Source organism: Physeter macrocephalus, chromosome 14 (genome assembly GCF_002837175.3).
Source record: "Physeter macrocephalus isolate SW-GA chromosome 14, ASM283717v5, whole genome shotgun sequence".
Taxonomy (NCBI): Eukaryota; Metazoa; Chordata; class Mammalia; order Artiodactyla; family Physeteridae; genus Physeter; species Physeter macrocephalus.
Window position 1 is genome coordinate 57371973 of NC_041227.1, and position 22700 is coordinate 57394672.

At 38.9% G+C, this 22700-nt stretch overlaps 1 protein-coding gene across 2 annotated transcripts in view; it reads left to right on the plus strand.

Moving 5' to 3' along the window:
* The first annotated feature begins 348 nt into the window (after nt 1–348).
* ERCC4 (ERCC excision repair 4, endonuclease catalytic subunit) overlaps nt 349–22700 on the plus strand; it is a 34878-nt gene continuing 12526 nt past the window's right edge. The window contains exons 1-10 of one of the 2 annotated variants that reach the window (XM_028499029.2): nt 349–569; nt 1884–2064; nt 9102–9152; nt 10720–10915; nt 11799–12006; nt 14008–14188; nt 15190–15318; nt 16579–16689; nt 19335–19932; nt 21704–21796. In XM_028499029.2, coding sequence (XP_028354830.1) covers nt 363–569; nt 1884–2064; nt 9102–9152; nt 10720–10915; nt 11799–12006; nt 14008–14188; nt 15190–15318; nt 16579–16689; nt 19335–19932; nt 21704–21796 — 1955 coding nt within the window. In that variant the 5' untranslated portion in view covers nt 349–362. The remainder of the gene's footprint in view (nt 570–1883; nt 2065–9101; nt 9153–10719; nt 10916–11798; nt 12007–14007; nt 14189–15189; nt 15319–16578; nt 16690–19334; nt 19933–21703; nt 21797–22700) is intronic. The other variant, XM_007108461.3, reaches the window with a different exon arrangement.

A 22700-nucleotide genomic window follows, 5' to 3' on the forward strand; every position in this document is an offset into this window, starting at 1 on the left:
GTAGCTTGTGTTCTAGGTCCAGGTCTAGGTCTAGGTCTAGGCCGCCTGACTCTCAAATGGAAGGTACAGACAAGGTGAAATAACTGAAGACTCTGGGGCGCAGCCTGAAGCCTGGAAGAGACACCTTTTGGGAGCGCTAGCACCTCCCCGCGACTCTACGAATCTTCGGTTCCTCTCGGCTCCTCTCTGCTCCTCTTCGGCTGAGTTCGGCCTCGCTCGTAGTCTAGGGCTCGGCTCTCTTCGGCTGCGTTCGGCCGGCTCTCGTCCTCTCGGGCTCGGCTCTCTTCGGCCGTGTTCTGCCCGCTCTCGTCTCGGACTCGGCTCTCTTCGGCTACGTTCGGCCGCGGCCCCGAAGGGCGCCCATGGAACCGGGCTTGCCGGCTCGAGAGACAGCTATGGCGCCGCTGCTGGAGTATGAGCGGCAGCTGGTGCTGGAACTACTGGACGCGGACGGGCTGGTGGTGTGCGCCCGCGGGCTCGGCGCGGACCGCCTCCTCTACCACTTCCTCCGGCTGCACTGCCACCCGGCGTGCCTGGTGCTGGTGCTCAACACGCAGCCAGCCGAGGAGGTGCGGCCGCCCGCGCTGGGGGAGGGGACCCCGGGAACGCTGGGGGCCTCCGGAGCCAGACGCAGGCCTCGGCGGGGAGGCCAGGTTTCTGAGGGCCATGCGGGTCCCTGACGCGGGCGGGAAGGCGTTGAATAGGGGTCCCTGAGACAGATGCAGGCCCCTGACGCGGGTGCGGGGACGCTGAGACGGTGGGCGGGGTCCCACGGAGGAGGCAGGACCCTGACACGGGTTCGAGGACCTGAAAGGGTTGGAGGGTCTCTGAGAGGAGTAGGGGAGTCATTTGAGAAGCATGGAGGTGGGAAGGATTGGAGGTCTCTGAAGAGGGTGGGTTGTCTGGTGGAGGATGTGGAAGGCAATAACGAGGCAGTCCTAAAGTTGGGTATTAAGGGACTGGCTGGAGGTAGAGGAGTGAGGTCCCTAAAAGGGAACAGTGATGGGGATGGAGGAATCTCTGAAGGGAATTGGGGAGACGTGAAAGGAGACGCTGAGGCTGGGGAGAACCCTGTAGGGAAGAGGAGGGACTGGGGGTTCACCCAGGCTGTGGGAAGAGGGGCATAGGGTCAGAAGGGAAGGGAGCTGGAAGCTGAGGGTATTGGGGAAGGGTACCCGGGTTAGGGAGAGTGGAGAACACTGAGGAAGATAGAAGGGGGATACACCTTTGCTGAGGGGTAGTGACAGGCGGCACAGCTTGATCTGACAACTCTGATGAGCCCTTAGATATCTAGCGCAGATGGCCAGAAGGAAAATGCCAGCTGAGAAGAGTGACCACACACTCCTTGACTGATCCATCTAGGTATCCCTAGTGCTTGACTAGGGCTTAGCACAACACGGGGCCCCCCAGGAAAGGTGGTATCAAACTCAAAGGACCAAGGGTCCCATTGACATGATGAAATCCCCTCTAGGGTGAACCAGGACAGAACTAATAGTCTAAAACACCACCTGGGGAAAGGATTCCCTTGTTATCTTCTTACATGGTATTTACACTTGCTTGCAAAGTTGCCTCTGGTGGGCAGTTATTTTCTAGGTAGCAGAAGTCCTTTAACTCAGGATTTTAAGTCTTTTGTTGTCGTTAAACTGCTAGTAACATCTCAAGTGCAATGAGTCCTTAGTGCAAACCCCCAAACAAAAACAAAACCCTAGATAAATGTCGATTGTTTGGTTGATCAGCGTAAAGCAGTAATTTAGTTTGTATGTTCATTATTAAGTTCATGATCTCTGAAAAAAGCAGCATATCATTTTAAATACAAATACTGGTAACCTAATAAAAACTGCCCTCTATTAAACGGTCTACTAATCAAGTTTGATTTAATTTAGGAGTATTTTATCAATCAGCTGAAGTTAGAAGGAGTTGAACATCTCCCTCGCCGAGTAACAAATGAAATCACAAGTAGCAATCGCTATGAGGTGTACACACAAGGCGGTGTGATATTTGCAACAAGTCGAATACTTGTGGTTGATTTCTTGACTGATAGAATACCTTCAGATTTAATTACCGGTAAGAATTTGAAGTCTTATTGTTATCTGTATATACGTTTGCACTTTCTTTTTTTCTGTATGTGTCTGTTCCCTCTGCTAAACTCTAAACTAGAACCTTCTTGTGAACAGCATTGGATGTTTTTGTTCAACATTGTGCTTCCAGGTGTTAACACAATACCTGACACATTTTGGATGCTTAGTAAATATTTATGGCCTGAATAAGAAACTAAATGTAAAATTGACGTTTCCTTGTTTTCTAAGCTCATATTCAGTCAATACTTAGTAATTGACAGGCATTTGCTTTTAGAAACTACTCAGATTTGAAATGTTTATAAATATTCTTTATATATTTCCTAAAATAGTTTGGTTTTCCTCTTTAAAGAATTTTTTTCCCATGATTTGAAATTTTCAAAACAATTTTTTTCAGTATAGTTAGCATACACTATTATATTGGTTTCAGGTATATAGTAACTCAGTATTTTTATAGATTATGCTCCATACAAATTTATTATAAATATTGACTGTATTCCCTGTGCTGTACATTACATCCTTAACTTGTTTATTTTATACCTAATAGTTTGTACCTCTTACTCCCCTTCACCTCTTTTGCCTCTCGCCCCATCCCTCTCCTCACTGGTAACCACTAGTTTGTTGTCTGTTTCTGTTTTGTTATATTTCTTCCTTTGTTTTTTAGATTCCACATAAAAGTGAAAACACAGTGTTTGTCTTTCTCTGTCTGACTACTTCATTTAGCAAAATACCCTCCAGGTCCATCCATGTTGTGGCACATGGCAAAATTTCATTCTTTTTTATGGCTGAGTGATGTTCTATTGTATATATAGTCCGCATCTTCTTTATCCATTCATCTATCCATGGACACTTTAGTTGCTTCCGTATCTTGGCTGTTGTAAATAATGCTTCTGTGAACATTGGGGTGTATATATGTTTTTAAGTTAATGTTTTTGTTTTCTTCAAATAAATACCCAGGAGTGGAATTGCTGAATCATATGGTACTTCTCTTTTTAGTTTTCTGAGGAACCTCCATACTGTTTTCCATAGTGGCTGCACCAATTTACATTCGCACCAAGAGTATACGAGGGTTCCTTTTTCTCCACACCCTCAAAAAACACTTGTTATCTCTTGTCTTTTTCACCATAGACATTCTGAGAGGTGCAAGGTGATATCTCATTGTCCGTGTCTGTTGGCCATCTGTATGTCTTCTTTGGAAAAATGCCTATTCAGATCCTCTGCCCATGTTTTAATCAGGTTCTTTGGTTTTTTGATGTTGAGTTGTATGAGTTTTTGGTATATTTTAGATACTAATCTCATATTGAACATATTGTCTGCAAATACCTTCTCCCATTCAGTAGGTTGCTATTTTGTTTTGTTGGTTGGTTTCCTTTGCTGTGCAAAAGCTTTTTAGTTTGATTATTTTTGTTTTTGTTTCCCTTGCCTAAGGAGACAGATCCAAAAATTATTGCTAAGACAGATGTCAGAGAGCATACTGCCTATGTTTTCTCCTAGGAGTTTTATGGTTTCAGGTCTTACAGTTAGGTCTCTAATCCATTTTGACTTTATTTTTGTATATGGTATGAGAAAAATGTTCTAATTTCTTCTTTTACATGTAGTTGTCCAGATTTCCCAACACCAGTTATTGAAGAGACTGTCTTTTCCCCATTGTATATTCTTGACTACTCTGTCGTAGATTAATTGATCATGTGCATGAGTTTATTTGGGAGCTTTCTATTCTGTTCCATTGATCTGTGTGTCTGGTTTGGGGGCAGTACATGCTGTTTTGATTACTGTAACTTTGTAGTATAGTCTCAAGTCAGGGAACATGATACCTTCAGTGTTGTTCTTTTTTCTCAAGATTGCTTTGGCTATTTAGAGTCTTTTGTGATTCCAATCAAAATTTAGGATTATTTGTTCTAGTTCTATGAAAAATGTCATAAGTATTTTGATGAAGATTGCATAAAATCTGTAGATTGCTTTGGGTAATATGGGCATTTTAACAATATTCTTCCAATTCATGAACAAAGGATATATTTCCATTTATTTGTATTGTCTTCAATTTCTTTGATCAATGTCTTATAGTTTTCAGAGTACAGATCTTTCACCTCCTTATTAAATTTATAAATAATTTAATTTATTTTATTTGATACCTAAATTTATTCTTAGGTATTTTATTCTTTTTCATTCAGTTGTAAATGGGATTGTTTCTTGATTTCTGTTTCTGATACCTCATTCTTAGTGTATAGAAATACAACAGATTTCTATATTAATCTTATATTCTACAACTTTACTGAATTTACTGAATTTATATATTCTAATCATTTTTTGGTGGAGTCTTAAGGGTTTTCTGTATATAGTATGTCATCTGCAAATAGTGAGTTTTACTTCTTCACTTCCAGTTTGGATGCCTTTTATTTCTTTTTCTTGTCTGATTGCTGAGGCTAGGCCTTTCAATATTATGTTAAATAGAAGTGGTGAGAGTGGCCATCCTTGTCATGTCCCTGATCTTAGAGGAAAAGATTTTAGCTTTCACCATTGAGTGTAACATTAGCTGTGGGTTTGTCATAAATGGCTTTTATTATGTTGAGATATGTTCCCTCTATACCAACTTCGTTGAGAGTTTTTATTATGAATGGATGTTGAATTTTGTCAAATGCTTTTTCTGTATCTGTTGAAATGATTATGTGATTTATATCCTTCATTTTGTTAATGGTTCCATATCCACAAATCAAGGTTCAATATTGAACTATCCTTGCATCCCTGGAATAAATCCCACTTGGTCATGATGTATGATCCTTTTATATATTGTTGAATTCAGTTTGCTAATATTTTGTTGAGGATTTTACATCTATGTTCATCAGGGATATTGGCCCTTAATTTTCTTTTTTTTGTAGTATCTTTGTCTGGTTTTGGTGTCAGGATAATGCTGGGCTCATAGAATAAGCTGGGAAGTGTTCTGTCCTCTTCAATTTTTTGGATAGTTTGAGAAGGATAGGTATTAACTCTCCTAAAGTGTTTGGTGGAATTCTCCTGTGAAGTCATCTGGTCCTAGACTTTTCTTTGTTGGGATTTTTTGTTAGTGATTCAATTTATTACTAGTAATTGGTCTCTTTAGATATTTTATTTCTTCCTGATTCAGTATTAGGAGATTGTGTGTTTATAGGGGTTTATCCATTTCTTATAGGTTGTCCAATTTGTTGGCATGTAACTCTTAGTATATTCTCTTATGATTATTTGTATTTCTGTGATATCAGTTGTAAGTTTGTCTCTTTCAATTCTGATTTATTTATTTGGGCCCTTCCTCTTTTTTTCTTGATGAGTCTGGCTAAAGGATCAATTCCTTTAAATAGAAAATTAGGTTGTTTATTTGAGTTTTTTCTTGTTTCTTGGGGTAGGCCTTTATCACTATAAACTTCCCTCTTAGAACTGCTTTTACTGCATCAGATAGATTCTGGAAAGTTATGTTTCTGTTTTCATTCCCCTCAATGTATTTTTTAATTTCCTATTTGATTTATTTGTGGACCCATTGGCTTTTTAGTAGCATCTTATTTAGTCTTCATGTGTATTTTTCCATTTTTTTTCCCAAAATTGATTTGTAATTTCATACTGTTGTGGTTGGAAAATATCCTTGATATAATTGCAGTCTTCTTAAATTTACTTAAGTAAGGACTTAAGTCTTTCTAGTGTATTTTTCATTTTAGTTATTGTATTCGTCAGTTCTGATTGTTTTTTTAAATATTTTTCTAGTTCTTTGTTGAAGCTCTCACTATATTCCTCTATTATTTTCCCAAGTTCAGTGAGCATTTTTATGACTCTTGCTTTAAACTCTTTATCATGTAAATTACTAATGTCTGTTCATTAGGGTTTTTTCTCAGGATTTTATCTTGTTCTTTTGTTTGGAACATATTCTTCTGTCTTCTCATTTTATTTGACTTTCTCTGTTTGTCCCTATGAAGTTAGGCAAAACAGTTACCTATCCCAGTCTTGAATCCATGTCCCTGTGTGGGAGTGTCCCTGTGAGTCTGCGTGTGCCCAGTGGTTTTGGTGGGAGAGCTGAATATGAAGAGGGCACAGGCCGCGTCTTCTCCCAGGGTCCACTGGCAGAGCTACCTTGGTGGGGGATAGGGCTGGAGCAGGAGGGGCTGGAGCAAGAGCTTGATGCAGGCTGGGGTGGTCAGACAGGGCCTCCAGAGCACCAGGCAGTTTTCAATCTGCTGCCTCTGCTGAGACTGGGAGCAAACAAGTCTGTGCTTACTCACTCTCTTCAAGAGTGGAGTCTTGGTTTCCTACAGCCCACTGGTTAGCCCCACTGGTTTCCAAACCAGCCAAGGGGGCCTGTCTTCCCAGTGCTGGACCCCAGGCTGGGGTATCAATGTGAGGCTCAAACCCCTCACTCTTCAGGGAGGATCCCTGAGCTTGTGACATCCCCCTCCTTTGCTGGGTCGCCCACCAGGGGCGTGGGTCCCAACTAGATCTTTTTTCCTCCCTGCCTACCAGACTCCATGGGGTTCTTTCTTCACAGCCTTTGTTGTAAAAGAGCCGTTCTACTAGTCTTCAGGTTGTTCTCAGAGAGAGTTGCTCTGTATGTGGTTGTAGTTTTGATGTGTTCATGGGGGTGGTGAGCTCAGGGTCTTCCTGCTCCACCATCTTGATCCCACCTCTCTCCCATGATTGAAATTAAACCAATTAGTTGCTTAATTATTTTGAGAAGAATGATTTAATTTTAGCCAGAATTAATATAGAAAAGGAGTCATATTTCATTATTATTTGTCCTTTTGGAAACCTTTTCTGATTTCCCCATGCTTCTCCCCAGTCAGAGCACTTCAGAACACCACACTGTATTTGCCTGTCTATTTATTTGTCTGTCTCGCTCATGAGATGACAAGAGTATGACAAGTTCCTAAGCGTAAGGAACAACTTGTTCATCCCAGGACAAGTAACTGGTACATAGTAGGTACCAAACACATATATATTGGGTGAGTGATGCATGTATGTACGACAATTTTTAATAAACTTTCAAAGGGCAGAGAGGTTCTGGAATTCATAATTGTCCTTCCTACCATATCTATCACATTGCCCTGAACCTAGAAGACCCTCAAGAAATATTTAATGCATAAATGTATGAATGAATGTTTTATATGGTTCATGGTAAACTGATTATTGGAAAGTTTTGTTATACTTTTGTATTTATCATTGTTATAAGCCCTGGCAGCGCTGTACAGCTGAGGTCAGACTCACTTGACTTTGAAGGGTAATGCCACTGCTTACATGCAAGCTACTGTACTTAATTTTCACAAGCCTCAGTTTTCTCATTGCTTAAATTGAGAAAATAGTGCCTTGTAAAGTTATCAAGGATTAAATGAGGTAAAATAAATAATTGCTTAGTATACTGCCTGGTACATAGTAAATCATAAATAATAGCAAAAAATTGGCTCTTTATAACCAGAAATCTTGATACATTGTAAAGTCTTTTACTGTTTGCTGCTTTCTTATAAATTTAGCTTTGTTTCCTTATTTTTTCAGTTGATAAAACGAAAAAAAAAAAAATGTATTGAAATGACCACTAGATGTCAGTATTACTCTGTGTCTCCCAGTAACACTTAAACCTAATTAGGCAGAGAGCAATCTGAATCAAAGAAATATCCAAAGTATAGTTTATAGGTAGTTCCTAATTAAAAAGTGCAAAATGCCATTCCTGTTTCTGATCAAGTCCCAGCCACTAATGAAGCTGGAGCTGTTACTGCTGCTTGGCTGAATGAAATGTAAATGAGTGGCAGAAACGAATTCCTTCAAATGCTACACTCCCTGGGATCATCCTCTACCCCCTCCACCCCCCCAGCCCCTGTAGGAACTTTCACCATAGCTCTTACGGACCAGAGTGTCCCGGAAGCATGTAACCCCGTAGAAAATCTTGAATGTACCAGCCCTAACTTGTTCCCCTGTCACTACCCAATGTCACCACCATACCCCACCCTAGGCATCCCTGCCAACACAACTCCTCAATAGTGGGAGAACTGTGAAAATATCTCCCCAGATTGTACTTTCACAAGAATGGGGCAGGAGGATGCTTTCATTGTTAAAACAGATCCTGACGTCTCTAAATAGAACTCAGAACACACTTTCTGTGGGAAACTTTAAAAAAAAGTTACATGTTAGATTTGTGTACCCAGTGCTGTAATTCAGCTTTATATTCATTCAACATTATTAACATTAAATGTTAGTAAACGTTTCGTTTACTGACCGTCCCTTATTTGGCAGGAATGAGGTAGGTGCTGAAGACAGAAAGATGACAGGACGGTAGGGTGCTCTCCTGAGTTAGGTGGCTTCTGGGTTTGAGCTCACCTTCACCAGCTGCCAGCTGTGTGACCTTGGGCAAGTTTCTTCATTTCTGTATGACTCGGTTTTCGCATCTGTAAATTGGAGACAATAATAGTACCTTCCTCCTAGGATTATTGTGAGGATGAACTGAGATAATGTATGTAAAATTCTTAGCATCACGCATGGCACATAGTAAGCATTCTCTGATTACTACTTATGATGTTCTGGTCCTCAGGCATTTAGTGGAGGAGACAGGTGTAAAGAAGTAATTACAGTGCAGCATGAGATACAAAGTGTTGTGGGAGCATAAAAATGTGGGAGTAGAATTGCCTCAGAAACCTAACCTGCTTGTATTTTTTTAAAGGGGGTGGTGTGGTCCTCAGATGATGTCACTTAACAGGAAGGACATGGCTTTGTTCTCAGACACTCATGATTTGGAACCTTTGGTCTGCCGTTTACTTGCAAAGTGACCTTGGTCAAGTTGCTTCCTTTTCCTGGTCTCATAGTAATACCTACCCCATAGAGTTGTTGTGAGGATTCAATGAAATAAAAGTCTATAAAAGTACCTAACCCCGGTGCCCAGGATGGAATATTAGTTCTCTTCTCCTCCTTCTTCTAGATTCCAAAAGAAATGACAACCTTTTGGAGCACACCATTTTCTTAACTTGAGATTCACCTTTTCTTTAGAAGTCCATTTTTATTATTTCTAACTTTGTCATATTTCAGTCCAGGACAGCAACTGGCCCAATGGAGTACTTGGAAAAACCTACCTGCTAGGTATGGAATATTTTATGAGCAGTAGATTAGTTATGTACACATACTGGTGTTATTGAAAATCTTTTGTCTACAAAGTCCTAAATAGCACTGTTAATTTTTACCATATTTGAAAAACAATTTGCTTAGCTAGAATAAATTTTAGCTCCATCCACCTCAATCTAAAATTTAAACACCAAAATAGTAGAATCTGAATTGAGTCTATTGAACTACTAGGAGTCTTGTGTTACTATTGGTGTCATTTTCCAGATCCTAGGAGCGATGAGAATGGGAGCAAAAACATGCGAGTGCATTTATAGCAAATATATATGGTAACTGGCTTGGTTTAGGTCTAAAAGACTGAGAGTTGTCATAGAATAATTGAGTTTTTGATCCAGAAATGACATCTGTGCACTCTTATGTCAGTCATCTCATGTCTCTCCCTAATTTTCCATGAATCCCACTGCACCACAATGGCATGTGTATATCATACATACGTGTGAGAGATCGTCTGGTCCAGTACTCTAATTTTATAATTAACGAAGCACGTATGATTGTCCTTGTTTTTGTGATTCAGGGGTGTCATTATCACATCCACCCCACAAAACAGATGTTTTAAGCATATTCATTAAAGATTTTTATTTCAGATGGACTAATTTACCTTTCAGTTGAGTACACTTTGATTCTGAAAGTTGAATTCTTCTAATAAGTGATGGAGATGTTGCCCAAACTTCTGAAAGGCAGCTATTTTGCATAGTTCACATCTGATTCATATATAAAAGAATGAGTGACCTGCTTTGCTTTCAGAAATTCTTCCTCCATCAGGCCAGACATGCCCCACCCCAGGACCTTTGCTCTTATCATTCCCTTGCCCAGAACTCCCTTGGCCCACATGGTCACAAGGCTCACCTCCTCATCTCCATCCAGGCTTTACTCACTTAAGACCTCAGTGAGGTCACCCTATCTAAAATTGCAAACTCTAAAAAATACAACAAACTAGTGAATATAACAAAAAAGAAGCAGACCCACAAATATAGAGAACAAATGAGTGCTTACCAGTGGGGAGAGGGAAGGGGAGGGGCCAGATAGGGGTAGGGAAGTAAGAGGTACAATCTATTATAAGCCACAAGGCTATATTGTACAACACGGGGAGTATAGCCAATATTTTATAATAACTATAAATGAAGTATAACCTTTAAAAATTGTGAATCACTATATCGTACATCTGTAACTTATATTGTACGTCAACTGTACTTCAATTTTTAAAAAGATTAAATAAGAAAATTGCAAACTACCACCCCTCGCACATACTCCCTCTTTTCTTCCTCTGATCGTTTTTTCTCCTCAGCACTTATACCTTCTAACCTACTACATATTTTACTTATTTGTATTGTTTATTGTAAATGCCACAGGACAGCTTTACGTGTTTTGTTCATGGCTGTATCCCCAACCTCAAACAGAGCTTGCCCATGCTCAAATAGGCAGTCAAGAAAACTGTGATGAATCAATGAAAGCGAGCATGAAGATGACATGTCTTTTCTGTACTTTAAATTATGATTCCCACCCTCCTCCCCCCTCACACCCCGCCCAGGCATCTTGGTGTACAGAGCTCACAGAATAATCGAGTCTTGTCAAGAAGCATTCATCTTGCGCCTCTTCCGACAGAAAAACAAACATGGTTTTATTAAAGCTTTCACAGACAACGCTATTGCCTTTGACACCGGCTTTTGTCATGTGGAGAGAGTGATGAGAAATCTTTTCGTAAGGAAGCTGTATCTGTGGCCAAGGTAAATAGCATTATGTGACCAGTTTCTGCGAGAAAACCTGACGTAATTTAATTTTGCACTATAATGTAAAATTTACTGTCATTGCACTTGATACACACTAGTCAGGTTCATAACAAGTACATCCAAATATAAATAAATGGTCACCACATTTGTGATTCTTTCAACAGGAGAGAGAGATTTGATAGTTATTTTTCTGGTAGCCCAGGGCTATCACTTTCTTGTACATTTAGTGAAACCGCCCAGGGATCTAGAGGCTCACATACACAACAGCTTTAGGTGAATTGCAGATTTACTGGCTAAGATTCCAACTTCCACTTTGAGGGAAATAAAGCACCAAGATTTTGAAAAATTTATGTAAATTTCTAGGAAAAACATAAGGTATCAATTTTCAAAACATATTGCAACCTATGCTAATATGTATTTTGGTTATACTGCATGGTATTTGAGAGTAGTTATTGCAGTCTTTTTCCTTTTTTGATTATACCTTACTTCAGGGATTGACATACTTTTACTGTAAAGGGCCAGAGAGTAAATATTTTAGGCTTTGCAGGCCATGCACCTGTCACAATTATTCAACTCTGCTGTGACAGTGTGAAAGCAGCCATAGACAATACATAAACAATGGGCGTGGCTGCATGCCAATAAGACTATTTGTAAAAACAGGCACTGGGTTTAGCGCAGACCATAATTTGCTGATCCCTGCCTTATTTGAGTAATACTTCCATTCATAGCGGTTGAAAGTATTCCTGAAAACACTGTCATTTGGCTTTCCGTTTTGTTTCTTAATTGCAGTTACAAAAAGCTATTAGAGTATTAAACTGAGACCAGAAACACATAGCTCTTGCAACTCTAGAAAATATTTGAAAAATGTTTGTCTCTTTAGGTTCCATGTAGCAGTAAACTCATTTTTAGAACAGCATAAACCCGAAGTCGTAGAAATTCATGTTTCTATGACACCTGCCATGCTTGCTATACAGACTGCTATTCTGGACATTCTAAATGCATGTCTAAAGGAACTGAAATGCCATAACCCGTCGCTTGAAGTTGAAGATTTATCTTTAGAAAATGCTATTGGAAAACCTTTTGACAAGGTACTCTTATTTCTTTTCCTTTTTAAGCACCATTTGTTATGTTGTAATTTTTAAGAATGCAAGTTATTTTAATATTTACAATGTTCTTAATAGGAATTTGCTGTTATTTTAAAATTAAATTGGAGGTGATTTAAAGTATAGTTTCTTTGGTTTACTGGAGAGTAATTTGTAGTAGAATACATTGATTGGCATATAAGCACAACTCTGATTTGTGTAGTTATATGGTGATTATCTCTTATTTTAAGTATATGTAAGAGGACAATGAATAAACTTTTGCTCTGAAATGGCAGCATTTGGATAGCTACAGATAGAAGAGTTTACATAAGAATCCTTAAAAATTTATGATCTCTTATTTGGAATAAAAATAATTTGGATGAGTTTTGATTACTGAGGAATGTGAAACTTGCTCTGTCTTAAAATTACATTCTGAATTGAGAAAATGGTAAGACTTTAGTGCAAGGAATTTTTATCTAACTAATTTTTTCATCATAGATCAATATTAATTCCGATATGTAAATGTCTAAGATTGAATTGTACATACAGAAGATGCTGACTTTTAAAAAATTCCAGGCAGCTTTTTTTTTCATATTTTGGTAGAACAAGTTCTTTTCTTTCAAACTCTCAATCAACCTCTTTGTCACTGGAAGTAATGCATATTGATTTCTAAAAAGGAAAATTTAAGTCCTCATTTTTCTGATTCTTCCAAAGTCATTTAACCGTGAAATAATGATACATAAAAGTAATTCCATGTGTTGTGTGCCTCTGTTTTTAAAGTAGAGTTTATTATAATTTAGTGCATGGTATACCAAAAAAAAAAAACCTCTTACATTCTTTTAGTAGAATGTATATGTCCCTAGAAAACCAAAATATAACCAGATACGTTTTGCACTAAATTTCTGTTTATCATCACCTGGCCAGTGAAAGTCGAAGTATTGTCTTAGGTGTTCTTTTAGTAACCAAAGCAAAATATAGACATAATTTGCACTTGTTAGAAAATTTGTAGATGATTTTACAAAAGAGGCATGTAGATGATTTTTACAAAAGATGATATACAAAAGAGTTATATGTCCCAGTTTATCTAGGACAGTCCCACTATCTGCCTGTTATACTGGAGTAATTATTAATAGTATCATTTCATTTTCACAAGAGTTCCAGTTTGGACAATAGATTATTTGGTCATCCAAATATATATTACTCCTGCTCAGTATTAAATATGTTAGATAAGATGCCATGTAGTGAAACTGCTTCCAAATCATGCTACCTTATCCCTCTTAGTTACAGAATCAGCTTGTGAAGGAAACGTGCATATATATATACCTGTGGATATGTAGATACCTACATAGTATATACATAAAGCTGTTCTGTGTTTTAGGCAACTTTTCAGGATCTTAAAAAGTATTCAAATTTAGTTAGTTGTTAATTTAACAAATATTTTCCCATACATGAATCACACTTAAAGAAAAAAACTAAATATTTTATTATACCAACAGACTAAGGTCCACTGTTATTTAATTTGATTCCATGTAGTTTCCCTAGTTTATGTGCTCTGCTTCCTCGTGCAGCTGGATCTCACATCTCTATCCACCCAGGATGGGGTCTCGACCAAACTTGGCAGAAATTGAATGTATCTGAGCTACATGCTTTCATTCTTCATAAAAGCAAATCATTGATCATCTGATGTTTATCAGGCCTTTTTTCTCCTAATAATGTAAATATGGGTAACTATGAATTGACTCTATCTGATCATAAAGATTCTAGTGATGACACTCTGCTTTATGTTTGAAAAATTAAACATTATTATTAGAATCTTATGAACTTAAATTTTCTATCCACTTCCTTGGGAGATAATGTTTTATTATTGTGGCAAAATATACATAACAAAGTTTACCATTTTAACCATTTTTATGTATACAAGGGATAATGTTCGTTGAAAGTATAATCTGTATTAATTATAGCTATATTGAACGTCTTTTAGCAGTCCTAATTTTTTTCTTGTTTTAGACAATCCGCCATTATCTGGATCCTTTGTGGCATCAGCTTGGAGCCAAGACTAAATCCTTGGTTCAGGATTTGAAGATATTACGAACTTTGCTGCAATATCTCTCTCAGTATGATTGCATCACATTTCTTAATCTTCTGGAATCTCTCAGAGCAACAGAGAAGGCATTTGGTCAGAATTCAGGTGGGAGATAAAAATACTAATATTATCTTAAGAGCTCATTTGAATAAAGTACTGGATTTTGGGGGGGAATCAGGTGTGGGGAGTCCTATATTCAGCTACATGGTATACTAAGATTTCAAATTATGTTTTATGTTCATAGCACAAGGATGTAGGTTTTATTGATAGCTAATGTTTCCACCTACTTCTGTTCTGTATAATAATATTCATATCCATTCCAAGCAATTTTATTTCTAGAAAAGACTGTGTATGTCACAGGCAGTCCCCAACTTAGAAATAGGTTGTGTTCTGGAAGTTTAGTTGTTATGAACTTAAAATTAATATTCCCTGAAGAAACAGAAAGGGAATATGGAGTTTCATCAGCTGAAGTGGTGAAGAATGAGAAGAAGAGGTTTGTAGGGAAACATACATACGCAGCTGTCCACCATCTTGTTTTTCTACCAGTCACATCCTTCCCCCACTACCGTGATCTTTGTCACTGTCTGGCTAAACCAGTGTTTTTAAAGTGTGGTCCAGGAGCCCTGGGGCCAAGATTTAATACAAATAATATTTCTTAACTGCTTCACCAGGAATATTCTTGAGTAATAAACTACAAATGCATAGCATTGAGGAACATATTGACTGCTAGTACGCTTTGGTTCCACTGCCTTCATCTGTGCTTGGGCACCAGCAGCGATACCCGCCGATGCTTTTGCACCATTATTGGAAATGTTAACACAGTGGAAAAAAGTCAAATAATGAGTTAGTATTATTATGAGAGTAGTTTTGAGGTCACAGACCCCCCTTCCCCCCAAAAAAACACCTTGGGGGCCCCCAGGGGTCTATAGGCTGCACTTTGAAAACCACAGTCTAGCCAATCAGTGACAGAGGCCATAACAAGGGAGAAGGTGTGGTTGGGAGATGAATAAGCTGGTGACCGGTTGATAAACAGGTCATGTGACCTTCAGAGATTCTCTGAAGTAAACTATAAATTGAAGGCTTTTTTTTTAAACTTTTCTTATTAGGTTGGTTGTTTCTTGACTCCAGCACCTCAATGTTTGTAAATGCTCGAGCAAGGGTTTATCATGTTCCAGATGCCAAAATGAGTAAAAAAGGCAAACTGCCTGAAAAGCTGGAGATTAAAGAAGAGCAAGGTATCTTGTATGCTTAAGTCTTCAAACGTGTCTTTTATTTAAGTAATTGGTGTGGAAATGCTTATCAAGTTACAGTATAACTTCAAATCTCCTTCGGCTGTGTGAAGAATGTGTAACTGCATGTTAATTATATGTTATATGTAACATATATAATGTATGGTAAAAGTATTTGGTATGGATTCATTGCCAGGAGATTCCAAATAACAAATGCCAAATATCAATCAAGAGTATTCTTGCTAGGACTTCCCTGGTGGTCCACTGGTAAAGAATCCGCCTTCCAATGCAAGGGACTCAGGTTCAGTCCCTGGTCAGGGAACTAAGATTCCCACATGCCGCGGGGCAACTAAGCCTGTGTGCCACAACTGAGCTCGCACACCTCAACCAATGAGCCTGTGTGCCGCCAACTACAGAGTCCATGTGCTCTGGAGCCCGCGTGCCACAACTAGAGAGAGAAAAACCCCGCACCACAACTAGAGAGAATCCCGCGCACCACAGTGAAGAGCCCGCGTGCTGCAACGAAAGATCCTGCACACTGCAACTAAGACGTAACGCAAAAAAGAGTATTCTTACTACTACATAAGAATTATAGATTTTTTTTTTAACTTCGGAATAATTACTATTTGGGCACTTGAAGTCTTAGTGGGACGTTTTAACATCCCTTTTAGCTTTTAGGGGACATAAATACCAGAATGAGGCAAATAATGGGTTTTATTCCACACTCATCTAGTAGGTATAATAAACATCGTTGGTTTTTTAAAGCATGGGATAGGGTTAATGTTTACTTTCTGCCTAGTTCAAAGGTCTATTTCAAAACTTAATTAAATACATTAGTAATATGTTTGCATACTTACAGAACTAAAAGTTTTATTGTTGTCTGCTTATATCCCATGTTCAGGATTGTGAAAATCTTGGGGATTTTAGAAATAATAAATACCAAGTCCTTTATTTTGTGTAGCAGTTTATATATAATGTCACAGTTGACAGCTAACACATAATGATCTCTTATTGGTGACCACGCATATCACTTTCTCTCAAGGCATTATGGAACCTGTGTTAATGTTGGTTTGAAGTGTCTTCATTTAGACCATAAGGAGACCTTTCTCAAAGAAGCAGATTCTGTCTATAGAGTATTATGAAGGAAGCTCAAAGGAGTGGGTTTATGGAATGATGCCTGTGTTATCTGTTGTTTTAAAAGCCTTTGGAATACTTTATAGATAAATATTATCACATAGAATGAGGTTATCTTTTATTTCTATACAGAAACAAGAAAGGAACTGCTCCTAGAAAGCAACCCAAAATGGGAGGCACTCTCGGAAGTATTGAAAGAAATTGAGGCAGAGAATAAGGAGAGTGAAGCCCTTGGTGGTCCAGGTAGGAAAAAAGGAGATGATGATATTTGCGTTCAAAATCTAGCAAATGAGTCTTTTTGATTAGCTCTTTACAAATAATTTATACTATTATCTTTATCAAATGTAGAAGAGAAAGTGCCACATGAACACTGAAATCTTAGTGACAAGTGCCTATCTGTTCATTTGATGTGATTTTCTCCAGGTTGAATCATTGTATATTCATGAAAGCAGGTTGTTTTACTGGTTGGGTTCTCAGGACTTCTATTTAAAGATGCAGCTAATCAACTATTATATATAGAATGGATAAAAACAACAAGGTCCTACTGTATAGCACAAGGAACTATATTCAGTTTCCTGTGATAAACCGTAATGGAAAAGAATATAAAAAAGAATGTGGGTGTGTGTGTGTGTGTGTGTGTGTGTGTGTGTGTGTGTGTGTGTGTGTGTATAACTGAATCACTTTGCTGTACAGCAGAAATTCACAGAACATTGTAAATCAACTATACTTCAATTAAAAAAAAAAAAGATGCAGCAAAATCTCAACATATATATTCACCAGGCTTTAAATTTGGAATCCTCAAGGAGAAAGCTAATGGGCTTAAGTTTTAGGTTCTTAGCAAGTGTCTTTTCAAAGAAGCCTCAACTGTATTATGGAATGACTTTGACCTAGTGCTAAAAAAATTGCAAGTTTTGGGGCTACTCTCTTCAAACACAAGTACACTAGTAGACTGAACCTGAACTGTAGACTGAACCTGAATTAAGTTTTAAAAATAAAACCAGATAGAAAATAAAACTAAATTTTAAAAAGTATCCATTCAGGGGAGTATGTGGCACATATACACAATGGAGTGTCGCTCAGCCACGGGAGGAGACGAAGTTGAGCTGTTTGTGGTGGGTGGATGGCCCTGGAGTCTGTCATGCAGGGTGAAGTGGGTCGGAGGGAGAGGAGCAGGTGCCGTGTGCTGGCGCCTGTGTGTGGAATATAGAAAAAAGAAAGAAAAAGGGGCGGATCTGAGGAACCAAGGGACAGGACAGGAGTGGAGGCGCAGACATGGAGAGTGGACTTGGGGACATGGGGAGGGGGAGGGGTGGGCTGGGACGAGGTGAGAGAGTGGCATGGACATGTATACACACTACCAAGTGTAGGATGGATAGCTGGAGGGAGGGGTGGGATGGGGAGTGTTGGGGGGAGGCGCAGGAGGGAGGGGACGTGGGGATGTGTGTGTGTGTGGCTGATTCACTTTCTTGTGGAGCAGAAACTGACACACCATTGTGGGGCAATTGTGCTCCAGTGAGGATGTTAAAAAATATATATATATATATATATAGAGAGAGAGAGAGAGAGAGAGAGAGAGAGAGAGACTTTGAACTCCTTTAAAGCAATAAAGGCAAGCACATAATCCTTATGTGAGTAATTATGCTGTGATATTATCCCAGAACTTATGGTACTGTGATTTAAGACCCAAAGTCATACATGTGTACTTAGAAAAAAAGCATAAAGAGTAAAGAAGGGGAAAAAATTACATCTAGCAGCCACTGTTAACATTGGCATATTTCCTTCCTGGTTTTCTTTTGTGTATTTTCTGTTTCACATTGTTAAAGTTATAGTGTAGATATAATTTCTGGATATAGAATTAATGAGCCAAATGATACTGACATTTTTAAAGTTCTCAAGACATATTACCCCATTGATTTATAGAAAGTTTTTTATCAATTTTCGTTTCTTTTGGAAGTATAAGAGCTTATCTTTTTTCACCCAGCTAGCAATGACTGGAGATTCTGTATATATTTGTGTGTGTATCTACACATATTACGTATGTATAACAATTTTATTCATTTGATTGGAGAAAAATGTTATCTTGTTTCAAATTTTGATGCTTGGGGAGCTCAGTTTTTTCTCAGATGCATTTCTTCTTTTGTGAATTGTCTTAGTTTCCTTTGCTGGTTTAGAGCGTGTCCTCAGTTTGTATCAGCTTTTTATATATTAAAGATATTAACATTTATCATAGTTACATAAAGTTGGTTTTTTGTCTTTAGCTTTTTTCTTTTTTTTTTAGGCAAGAAGTGGATTTATTTAGAGATGCACATTCCATAGACAAAATGTGGTCCATCTAAAAAGGCTTGGGAGCAGCCTGTCTTTAGCTTTTTTAATGCAGTTTTTTATTCTCATAGACTCAGTCAGTTGATTGATCAGTTGATATCTTCTCACAGATATCAGTCTTCTCTGAGATTTCTTCCATTGCTTGTAAGCCTGGAAAATCATCCTCATATGGAGAGGTGGAGAATAGTCATCTTTTTTTTCATGAAGTATCATTTAACATTTGACTGTGTAATCCATTTGGAATTTATTTTGGTATTTCCAGATCTATTTCCAGATCCTCTGGAAAATTATTAATTAAAAAGAGCTTCTTTAAAGCCTCCATTATACCACAGGTATACTTTCGTAAGACTAAATATTTCTGGCTTCACCTTTACCCAGAAGATTTAAGTAATCCTGCCAGAGAGGCGAAAGCCTTTGACGAGCATCCGAGACCCTTTTTAAACAAATTGTAAAGTATCTTTAGCGCCAAGGGGTGAGCTGTGTCTCTGGGGGGGAAGGGACAAGGGGGTGCATGGGGTAGGGCGACAAGTGAGGTAATCAGGACATAACGCTGTTTCTAATTTTAGGACACGTTCTCATTTGCGCAAGTGATGACAGGACCTGTTCCCAGCTGCGAGAGTACATCGCCGTAGGAGCAGAGGCCTTCTTGTTGAGGCTCTACAGGAAAACCTTTGAGAAGGACAGCAAAGCTGAAGACGTGTGGATGAGGTTTAGGAAGGAGGATGGCTCAAAGAGAATTATGAAATCCAACAAAAGGCCCAAAGGCCTCCGAAACAAAGACAGGGCTTCTGCCAAAGAGAGGGCTGTCAAAAAGAAGAAACCAAGGCTGACTTTAACTCAGATGATGCAACAATCTGAAGAACTGGAGGAGGAGGGGGGTGTCGAGGAGGGCTGTCCGAGAGACCTAAGCAGTAGCCCCGAAAGCTGCTTAGAAGAAATTAAGCACGAGGAGTTTGATTTAAACGTGTCCTCTGATGCCGCGTACGGAATCATGAAAGACCCCCTCACCATTATCCACCCACTCCTGGGCTGCAGCGACCCCTATGCTCTAACACGGGTGCTCCACGAGGTGGAGCCAAGATACGTGGTCCTGTACGACGCAGAGCTGACCTTCGTGCGTCAGCTTGAAATTTACAGGGCAAGTCGGCCCGGGAAACCCCTGAGGCAAGTTGTAAGGAATATGAACTGCGATCTCATGGGCTTCAATTTCGCAGTTCTTTAGGATTTAGCACAGATAGACCAGTTGCCCATGGGCTTTCTTATCTTTAACGTTACATTGTTATGATGTTGGTTGAGTTTATGAAACCTTATTTGGCATTCTGATCACTCTGGGAAGTACCAGTCTGGGAAGTACACATGGGAAGGAGGTCGAATGTTGTAGTGGATCCAGGAATCTGAGGGAATGCCCCCCTTCTTGTTACTTGCTCTTCTGCTGTTCTGTGCCATATTCTTTATGCATCAGTTGTAGCCTATGGGGCACCATCTCTGAACAAGCCTAAGAAATTTACAATATCCTAACTTTTACCAAATGTTAATGTAATGACTCAGCTAAATTTCATAATTCTAAAACGTCTTTCTTGTAAATCTGAAAATGTGACTAAGTTACAGCCACATAAAACTAAAGTATTTGGGGAATTATTGTACCACGTTTTCTTGAGTTTCAAGAAATATCAGATGAGAAAATGATGCCTCCCAAAGAATATAGTGTTCTGGCTCTCCAATTATCTGAGGGAAATAAATGGCAAAGTTAATATCCTGAACTCAGCCTGAACCAAAAGCAGAGCCAAAAGAAACCTTTCTAGCCAGTTTAACGAATGCAACCTTTCAGAGTAGAGGTGAATGGAGGAGGTGGACCAGAAATAACGCAGGATGAAGAGATGAGACAAAGCTGGTGAAATAATTATAGGCTGATAAATTTTTCATACTTTGCTGTTGATCAACACTGGAGATAGCTTGTGTGCACAAAAGTTCTCTGTTGCCTGAATATGGAATAGTGTGATATTTAGAAACAAAAGGTCAGAACCAGAAAGGACCTCAGAGTTCAACCACTTGATCCATCAATGGGAAACTGAGGCCCAGAAATGGTGAATGACTTGCCCTTGGCCACACGATACATTCGTGGAAGAGCTCAGGTCTCTGGACTCATTGGCCAATGGTTTTTTCCCTGCCCGCACTTCAAAGAAATATAAACTAGGAAAATGAAGACCAAAAGAAAAATCGAGGGCTAAAAAGGGAAAATGTCTCTAATAGAAGGTGAAGAAAAGGGGCAGAGGAGGTGCTTCATTCAGCTTCTTAGCAACCAACAAGATAGGAAAGCTGGCCTTTTCTAAGAGAAAAGAATATGTCAAATTATTTTTTGAGGAGCTTGATATAATCCATGTCTTCTCTGTCTGTGTGTTTATATAAAATGTGTGATGACTCAGTTCTGTTAAGACATGAATAAAAAGGAACTGAGAAACTACTTGTGAAGATAAAGGTCATATAGATTTCATTTGTTTATTTTTCACTAACATGAACTTTCATAAGCTGGCCTTTATAACCACCATCCAACTTTTTAAACGATTGTTTGGCAGAGATGCAAAGAAAAAAATTGAAAAAAGAGAAGCCGCTAAGATTGTGTTTTCTGATTTGTTTATAGTTATGAGGAAAGAATTATTCTATCCCTCTTTGTTATATTTCAGTGTTTACCTAAACTCTGTTCCTCCTTTTGATGAAAGAAGAAGAAGAAAAAAACCCATGTGGTAATGAGACCTTTAACAGGTGGGGTTTAGGCTGCTTAATTTTAGTAAGTGTGTGATTAATGGAACATTTTCTTCTCAGTCAAATATTTATTATTTGAACACTCTAGGTTGCTGATTTCAAATGCCATGCTCTTCCTTTCAGGGATTAAAAATTATGTGTTTGCAGCCTAAAAGAGTTCTGTCTTAACTTGCAGGGTTTACTTTCTTATATACGGAGGTTCAACCGAGGAACAACGCTATCTCACTGCTTTGCGGAAAGAAAAGGAAGCTTTTGAAAAACTCATAAGGTAAATATGTAGAAGATCAGTATGAAGGAATCAAAGGCCTTTGAAGATCCAAAGGCTTCTCTGAGTGGGGGAATATCTACTAGCCCTCAGGAAAGATGGAGAGAGGAAGCTGCTGGGGAGGGTCACATCAAGATATACCTGTAGTCTGATTCACTCCAGGGTTTATATACATCAACACACATTTCCTTTTCTCTTCCCCTGCTTCTCCACCATCTCCAGTTGCTTTTCAGGGGTTTAATAGAGTATTAGAAATGTGAAGAAAACTGCTTTTATGTTAATAAAGAAATATAACATAAAACACCAGCAATAGAATTGAAACACTCTCTCCCCCTCCCCCATGTACAAGATTTCTCCCTTCCCTTGGAATCATGATTTTTTTTTTCCCTTGTAAAATTTCCATTGTCCATGGGTGGGTGACTGCTTTACTGGGAAATATTTTTATGACCTGGGCAGTTCAGATCAATAGAATAGATCAATAGAATCACTCTGGGAAAATATTTTTTTAAAGGTGTGACATTGGTCTGAACAGATGTGTTTTTTTTGAGAATGAGTAGCCTTTAATGTTCCAAATCCAAATAGAAAAAGCTTTTGGTTTAGCGTAAGGAAAATGTTTATAATTGAGATATTCACAAACTACATGGCTACCTCTTACTCCTGCAAACATTTGAGAAATCTAATAGCCTCCCCCAAGGGGTGTTATCAAGGAAATGGCAGCTTGGTGAGAGAAGATGGATCAGATGCTCTCTAAGGAGCCCCAGAAGCCAAGGCGGGGGCTGGACAGGGCATCCTTGATCCGAGCCAGAGAAAAGGCTAGACCGGAGGAGACCATGGCCTGGCCTGGCAGTGACTGGGCCAGACCAGTCTTTCAAGCCTCAGACATTGGCAACATATCAGTGACAGCGAG